This window comes from Poecilia formosa, unplaced genomic scaffold (genome assembly GCF_000485575.1).
Source record: "Poecilia formosa unplaced genomic scaffold, Poecilia_formosa-5.1.2 Scaffold102, whole genome shotgun sequence".
Classification (NCBI taxonomy): Eukaryota; Metazoa; Chordata; class Actinopteri; order Cyprinodontiformes; family Poeciliidae; genus Poecilia; species Poecilia formosa.
The window spans coordinates 348,335-357,182 of NW_006800041.1; the positions used below are offsets into that span (position 1 = coordinate 348,335).

Consider the following 8,848-nt stretch of genomic DNA (forward strand, 5'->3'; position numbering starts at 1 on the left):
GGATTACAACAAGCAGCCTTAAACAGTCCTCATAACATATAGCCAAAAACTTGGTTTTCATGTTTCATGGAGGATGGTTTTATTAAATTTGCCAGAGATCAGACTTAGAGTAACTAACTTCTTTAGAAAAAACTTTAAAAAAAAAAAAAGCCTCAAACTGATTTGATGGGAGGAGAGCTTAGCAAAAGAGAGGAGAAAAAGATAAACACACAGTGGAATAAAAAGATTGATAATATACACTAAGCTCAGGGTATTCCCTGGTGGTGCATCAGTCTGACCGTAACAAACCTGACAGGACTGTCAACGGCAACAGTGTTGTTGTAAGTAAGAGAGTTGCCGGGCGGTGGCGTGCAGATGGACAGACCGGTGCAGAGAGAATTGGAGATAACAGGGAGCGTGACAACTGAATTACAGCTGACGGCCCTGAGATGAGCTCTCAGCAACAGAAAAACTAGACAGGCAGACAACGCCGCGCACAGGGAGGCAGGCGAAAAGATAGAGACAGCGAGAGGAAAAACCAGTGGAGAAAAAAAAGATGCCCAGACAGAAAGGGAGGTGGAGAAATGGATACACAGCAAGGAAAATGAGAAGATGAGGCAGTGAGAAATGAATAGTATTTCCTGCTCAAGAAAAGAAAAGCAGATTTCTAAGCAGAGAAAACTATGATAAAAAAGAAGTTTTATAAAATCAAAAAAGGAGTGAAAAGGATGAAAGCAACCCATTTCGTAGAAAAGAGTAAAATATGCATCTGTGGAAGCCTGTATGTGGCTGTGGATTGCAAGGATCCATTTGCTTTTTCCTTTTCTTTGCAAATACAAAGGCAAACAAAAAAACGTACCTGTAGCGTTTGTTAGCCTGAAGGTGACTGACTTATCTTCAATGTTACACACATTGCGAACAGACACCTGGCAAGTGTAGTCGGCAAAATCCTTGGTCCTCAGGTTTTTCAGTTTTAGCACTTTGGTCTCGCCCTACAGGAGACACACAACACCAACACAGCATGCACTGTAAAAATGTTTTCCTCAAATTAATCTTAGTGTGATTATTTAAAGACATATTAAACATTGAACTAAACATACAATCTCACAACACCTTCACTGCATTAAATATCACTGAAATAACTTCTTAGTGTCTTCTAAGCTGCATTCAGTCTTGTAAAGCATAATCAAATGCAATATGTGTGTCTCATGTACCCTGCAATCGTCTAAATCAACATTGCTCCATCAGGATAAAAAGATGGATCATTTAGAAAAGGCTTTTGCATGTGCCATTAGGAAAATTATTTTTTTTTTTTCAGATTTTCAGATCAGAACATAAAAACAAAATCCGCCAATCCTCTCCATTGTTAAATATGTCCTTCTTATGATCATCTCACACAACCTCTCTCTGTTTCTCATGATATAACAGATGTATAGACAGAGGCATTGAATAACATAAGGTAGCACCAAGATTTGACAAGTGCTATTGATTTATCAATATTATTTTAGCATTCAAGATAAAAGGCTTGAGTGAAGACTAATATGTTCTCCCAAATAACACGATGAGGCATTATGAGATGTTCAGGGGGTTTGCTGGAAGACAAGCTCTTCACAAATCCAATAAAAAGCAGGACAGGGCCACCAGGTCTGACAATGAATATAAACTGTGAAGAACTGATTTGAATAGCTGGAGTCTTATGACCCATACATTATACTTTCGGAAGATAATATAAATTGAATGAAATACCTCTCAGCCTTTGAAGAGGCTATATGTACAAATGAAAATGCCAATGACTGCACAATTACAAAGTCTATCTCACCCTTAAAGTTATGTTTAAAATGAGTTTTGAATCGGCTACACATGCTGTTCTGTTCACATGACTTTGCAACCTCGTTAATTCACGTAAAGTTGTACTTTTGACTAAACTGCACCACAGTGATGGTTGCACTAAAACAGGAAGGCTCAAAATGAATTTTTCTTCAAGTGGTTATTTTGAATTGTTGTGTTTTTTGGACAAAAAAAAAAAGTTTTATCATTGCATTGTCTGCAGTCTGCACACGTTATCCATGAACAATGAACCATAGATATACCTTGAGAGAGTCTCAAGACTGGTACAGATTAAAGCCCACAAACTACACTGTCTAATTGATGTAGACGTTAGATTAGCTCTTTGCTGAAATTCAACCTTGTTTTCATTTGGCCATATCTCTATCAGCTTTCTGGTAGAGGCTGAAAATGTTGCCCTTTCTTGAACAATCAGATAGCATTTGTGAATAATAATTTTCACTTTTTCAGATTTTTTTTACTGTCCTGTATTTAGCTTCATTCATCTTTGTATCAATTCTGACCAGTTTTCCTGAATCTACTGAAAAAAAAAACCCTAGATCATATTGCTACCAGCACCATGTTTCATGCTAGGAAAAGCACGCTCAAATTAGTTTTCTACCTTACATATTTTACATGTAGACCAAAAAGATTAATTTTGGTCTCACCTGGCCAGCAAAACGCGTTCCATATATTTTCTGTCTTCATCATGGCTTTAACATACATACTACAATCTTTCAAGAATTCAAAAGGCTTTTGCAATGTGAGAGGGACACTTGAAGTAGCAGCTAGCAAACAATTGCAAGCGGTTTTTCTCTTTCTCCTGTGCCTCAGCCTCATATGGTTTCAGAAATGCAGGAAACCTTGTTCAAGTGTACCTGAGTATAAAGAGGTTCATAGATGTCCACTCCATTGTCTTTGCTCTGTTCGATGACCGTAGCACCACGTTTCCAGATGAATCTTGCAGGAGGGTTGGAGTTGACGGTGCAGCGGAGGAATACTGTCTTCTCCTGGTAGAAACCTGTACGTATATCGCCGACCGTCTGGTGCACAGTCAAAACTGGGACATCTAGGTCTGTGAGAAAAAACAGTGAAAAAAAAAGAGGGTTTTTTATTATTATTTTCGCAAACATTATAAAAAATAAACAGAGGATCACAAATATTCATTTCAGTTAAAACTGATTTTCATCTTATTGATGCTGACAACTTCTCTGTGCAAAACGTCGGTAAAACTGTGAATGGCAAGGATGGGACCTGGAAACTCAGGCACAACACTGGCTCATCACATGCAGTTTGTTGATTGAATTATCCACCCACACTTACAACAACTATCCAAACACCCAAATATTTCTAATGGGCACAAATGTCTAAACAGTCTGTGTGTTTTGCCTTTTCCTCTCTTGCTGTGACTCTCCCACACACCAGATTTATCTATTTTTTCCTGTCATTTTTCTGTCATTTCTCTCCTGCCTTGTCTTTCCAATCTCCCTCCCAGCCCCCCCCATATGTCTTTTTTTCTTGTGTATTTCCTTCATGGAAGTGCCGTTTTCCTTTCCCTCAAGTGGAATGGATTTCAGCTGCTGTCATGAGCACGGAGGCTGCTCTCCCTGGTTTCTACCATTCCTCCAAAACTCACTGCCACTTTTGCTCCACATCACCATCCTTCCCCCTTTTTCTATCCTCTCCTCCTTACGCTTTCCCTCTCCCCCTTGACAAGGTAGACTTTTATGTGTGGTTGTGTCTGTGCAATTCAGAGTTTGTGCAGGCTAATTAGACTGCTTCAGAATTTAAGAAGGAAACCATTTTGTGCACCGTTTTCCTACTACTTTATCTCCTTTTTCCTAACTTCTGTCATTAACTTACAGTGTCTTTAAACTGCTGCCCCCTTATATATTCCTGTCTCTTTTTTCACCCTTTTTCCCATTTCAGTGCTTCAAATCGTCAAACTAAAATTGTATATCAGACAAAGATAACCTGAGGAAATACAAATACATCCCTAGTGTGCATCGTATTAAACTACTTTATATCAGATGGATAGAAAAATGTGCTCTGAATTTCATTGAAGTCAAAAACCTGACCAAACGGGCTGCTGTGCTTTAAAGCAGAATACAATCAAGGCTTCCAATTCCATAGTAAAAATATAGTAACACAATTAAAATTGTACGTAAAGTCTACAAATAAAACTCCACTTCATTAAATAACAGTCACTTAGGGCAAAACCTGCACCTTTATTTTAAAAGGCAACTTATTTGAATACTTCTAAGGTACTACAAAAAGTGGCATACGTTAAATTTTGAGCTTCTTTTATGTTTGATTTGGATATGGTTCAGATTTTTTGTGTTATTTATACACTCTTTTCTTCAGAGTGTATATATGCTACCTTAACTTAACCTCTGTGGAAGAAGTCACCAAGAATCTACACAGTAAGGTATTTCTAATATTTCTGAATGCATTAAACAACAAGGGGTCTTTAACCAGAGACACAAAATATAAAACAAAAAATATAGCCTCCAACTCGACTACCTTGTCTCAGGCATTATATGATTACGAAATATTTTTAGAACTATAGCAGAGAGCAAATTCTACATTGTTTTATGTCCCTGCTTAAAATGGGCTGCACACGCTGTCCACAAAACATAAGGGCTGTTGTAAACTATGATGTTAGTAATTAAGTAATCTATTGATTATTCTGACAATTAACCGAATAATCAAAATAAAATATTTGATAAAATATCGGTAAATACTGCCATAACAACAGTATTAATATTGGAAATCAAAATCAGTCCACATTTTCATATTTGTGCATCCCCAGCAATTACCTTTCTGTAGTTTAGAAAATTTACCTAACAATAATAGTTCACTTTTTAAGTTAATCTGGACAAAAGATTTACAAAGATCTGAAATAATATTCAATTTAATAATAAAGTAGCAAGTAGTGTTGTAGTCAAGATCACCTAACCCGACACCAAGTCAAGACCAAGACCAAAACCAGAGTGTATCGAGACCGAGACAAGACAAAGACTTTTAGGGTCCGAGACCAAGACCGGCGCCCCACAATACATGGCACGATAAAATGTGAAATATGATAAAAATTGCTTCTCAAATTGATCTTAAAGATCCACATTTCCATAAAAACACATAGATATTAAATATTTAGAGCTAAAATAAATTTATATTATTATCAATTCAAACCATTCTGTTTTGCTTCCATCTCTGTGCCACAATCCGCAGAGGTCTCGTGCCATCCCTAAAAAGATAACTCCCTGGGCAGTTGCCCATGTCACCCATGTCAGATACCACCACTGTCTGCAATATTAAACATAGCAATTAAAGCAATGCCCTAATGGTAAACAACGCTCAACTATGAACACTGACCAAGGAGCAACAAGCAATAAGTAACGAGGCACAAGGCGCTCACCGTGACTGTTCTCACTCTCTTTCCCGCCGCATGAAGCCAGGCAGCACAGGGCAGTAATATCTGCCACCATGACAGGTGACGAAAACAATCAAAGAGCAATGAGCATGCTCTTCCGTTCTTGTGTTTTATTTACAACAGAAATAACAACAGAAACGTAAGTGAATTTTAAAAGCCGAGAGGTTAGAGTCCTTGTCAAACGGAGTTTTGGCTAAAGTTGGAGTCCCAGTTGACGGCGTCTCAGCTAAAGTTCTACAGCTTTTTATTTCTCTTTCTGTTTATCACATGCTGTTTTTATTTTAATTATGTAAAGCACTTTGAAATACCTTGCTGCTGAAATGTGCTATACAAATAAAATTTGATTGATTGATTTATTCGCTAACTAAATAAATATCAATGAAATAATAGTAGCTACTGCAGTGTGCCTAGTGCATTACAAGAATAAAGAACGACTCTCAGTGAGGCTCCAGCCCTATCTTCTTAGTAAAGAGCCGTTCAGAAGAATCGGATCGTTCCTGCATGTAACATCACTGTTTTGCAGACTTTGTCACAGCGTTGTCCCAGATATGGGACGCCTCAGTCAACACCTCCGCACAATAATTCAGGCAGTGAGAGACGACTTTTTTTTTTTATTTTTTTTTTTTTTTATCGCAGCTATGTAGAGCTAGTTTGCTAAAATCACGTCAACAGAGCTTACCTTTCTTTAAGCTTCTTTTCTAAGTGACGAAAAAAGTTAGACGTAGTCTCACCGTCTGTGAAAGCGAAGCGCTGCTGAATTAGCTGTCGCCATCGGATTTTTTATTTATTTATATTTTATGTAATGCAATTCTATTACATCTTCTGCCGCTCAGAGAGAACCACTGCGCATGTCCCGGAGCGCCGTGACAACAGAGACATGTAAGTCACGGTACTGCTTGCATTTTAATCGGTATGTTTTGCATCCAGTGAAAACAAAGATGCTAACAAATAAACTGTACGCTGGTAGTTTAGTGATGTGAAGCTCAGAAACTTACATTTCTGCGCTTCACTAGCTATATGAAGAATCAGGAAATTGAAAGACTTGACAGAAAAAGAAAAAAAAAACTTAAATAAATACAAATACCATGAGTATCTTAACAGCATAATTGTCCCCTTGTCTAGAGAGACATTTTAGTGTTAAAATAGTCTTTACAAATATTCAAACTCAAACTGTTATCAAAGCTATACCCAACAATGTCCCCATCTACATAGATGACCTCAGTAAGGCACAATAAGAAGGAATAAAAATTAGTTAAAAAAATAAATAAATACAACTTTTGCTGTCCTAATCATTGTAATAATACTGGTCCTTCAGAATAATACAAGGCCTCACAGTGAGTCTCAGTTTGGGCCCATAAGTAAATGGAGACACAAGATGAAACTGCAAGGGTACAGAAATACAATATGAAACTTTAATGAAGGTTCTGATTTCCCCAAAGTCCTGCCTTTGCACACAGCTTAGATCAATTGCACTGCATTGCTTTTGTTAGCCATAGCTTTTAATGTGCATCTAAGCTTCCAAATTTCAAGCTGCTCTGGGGGCTTAATATTGTTTTCTGCTTTGACATCACATGCTAGTGCTGACTCAAAGGCATTTTAGTGCTCCCCTAGACCCAGGTCCTTACATTGTTGGACACAGACGTGTGGATAAATCAGCAAATTGGCTAGCTTTTATTGTGCATGCAAACACTTTTTGACCATTAGGGTTCTATATTTTGTATTTCAAAGTCTCATGGAAATGGAATAAATTAATCCCTTTATCTGACTGATCTGAGTTTAACACCACACTGATTAATGGAGGTTAATCACTGTGTGGTGTGATAATATCAACTCTTAAAAAATAGATTAACAACTACAGACTTTAAATAATGTGCAAGCATTTTTGCAGTGACACTAGCAGTTTAGCTTGGGTGGATTCTGCTTCACTTTGTGGCATAAGGATTGATGCTCCGTCATCTTGTAGAAATAAATTGACCTTTTAAACAGCATAAAAAGGCACATATCCCATTTTTTACTCTCAGTGTGTGCCTCATGGTTGTTAAGATCTTGGAATCATTTTTGACTTGGTAAATGAAAGAATGCTAAGAGATAATTTTTAGAATGAAGTTTATTAGATGCGCTAAAAAACTTAGTGACTACACTTCTGACTTTTTTGTCAGCTTCTTATCATTCTGATATTTCACAACATTTTACTTAAATGAAGGCACTCTTGTGGATGTATTTTAAGACCAACCACGCTGCTTCCTTTTGTGACATTTTGGAAAATCTAAACAAGTCTGGTGACAAATCAGGAAAGGGAATTGAGGACCTGTACAAGTGTGGTTCATCCTTGCATACAGTCTCAAGTTGCCTGAAGGTGCTATGTTCATCTGTTGGAACTACACTGTCTCTTTGAAATGTGTAGTTTTGTTTGGGGTTATAAAATCAGCTGATATCTGGTGTGACCACCATTGCCTCACTTAGTACAACATATCTCTTATGCATAGAGCTGATCAAGTTGTTGATTGTGGCATGGTTTTCAGGAAAAAGGCGAAAAGTTATAATTTGCAGACTTGGTTTCTTGCATGCATAAATATAGTTGCCAGAACTTAACAGAAACATCTGGCAGGGAAAAGTAACACCTCAAATTAGATTTCCAAAAATCAGACCAAAATAAAGGTAGTACATCTTTAAGAGTTTGCTTTTTTTTTTTGGCTTTTTTTGTACAAATTAATTCAGAGTAACAGAAAAATCCAACACTATGATTTTGCAAGTGTGATCAGTGGACCAGTTCCTCTGAAACTCTTTATTCATTAGAAAGAAAAATATACTTTATCACATTTACTCTTGGTATCCAACACTAAGCTCACAGCTTACTGTAAATTGGATATACCTTTTTATGATTCCTGCTTATGTTTTTAGTTATACTGCATATTCTTCTGGGTTTGAGGACATTACATTTTGGTCTGTTATTTTGGCTTTAATTATTAAGAAGACTAAGCATTTTGTTTCTTTTTTATTACTTTATGAGTCATATTGGGACATTCAAGATATTGTAATTTCAAAATCTTTAGAAAAAAGTGTGAATATCAAATTTTAAGCATATCAAAATATGGATTTCAAATTTGCTCATGGCAGTTTAAATGACACATATTTCAAACTTGCCCAGTAAGTATATAAAAGCAACAACGTTTCTGTAATATTCATACTGCAGCAGTGAACAAATATTTTACTGACTTAAAATTTGATTGCTGTTTTACAATCTTAACGCTGATATGATGTACGATTGTCAAAGCCAATCCATATGGGCTGTGAGTGTGTTTTTGTAACAAGTTGACCTCTGCTGGTCAGTCTTCCCTGCAGGAGGACACCCTAGACTCCAAATCCTCTTTGATTTCCAATAACATGTCCCGTACTCTAATAGGTCTCCAGAAGTAGATGGCCATTAAGAGACCAAAGGGAAGATGACAGGTTCAGTCGAGTGAGCATTTAATGGAGGAGGTGTGGTGCATGTATGTATGTGTGTGTGTGTGTGTGTGTGTGTGTGTGTGTGTGTGTGTGTGTGTGTGTGTGGATGGAGAGGAGAGGCAAAGGAGACATGATTGCTTCAGTACAAAAGTTCACTACCTTGTG

The 8,848-nt window shown here is 37.1% G+C and overlaps 1 protein-coding gene across 2 annotated transcripts in view; it reads right to left on the minus strand.

The window, feature by feature from the left end:
• The window catches only part of mdga1 (MAM domain containing glycosylphosphatidylinositol anchor 1), a 175,182-nt gene that overhangs the window by 59,736 nt on the left and 106,598 nt on the right, over positions 1-8,848 (minus strand). For both annotated transcript variants that reach the window (XM_016674831.1, XM_007559058.2), the window contains exons 5-6: positions 2,682-2,878; positions 839-971 (exon numbers count right to left, since the gene is read on the minus strand). In XM_016674831.1, coding sequence (XP_016530317.1) covers positions 839-971; positions 2,682-2,878 — 330 coding nt within the window. The remainder of the gene's footprint in view (positions 1-838; positions 972-2,681; positions 2,879-8,848) is intronic.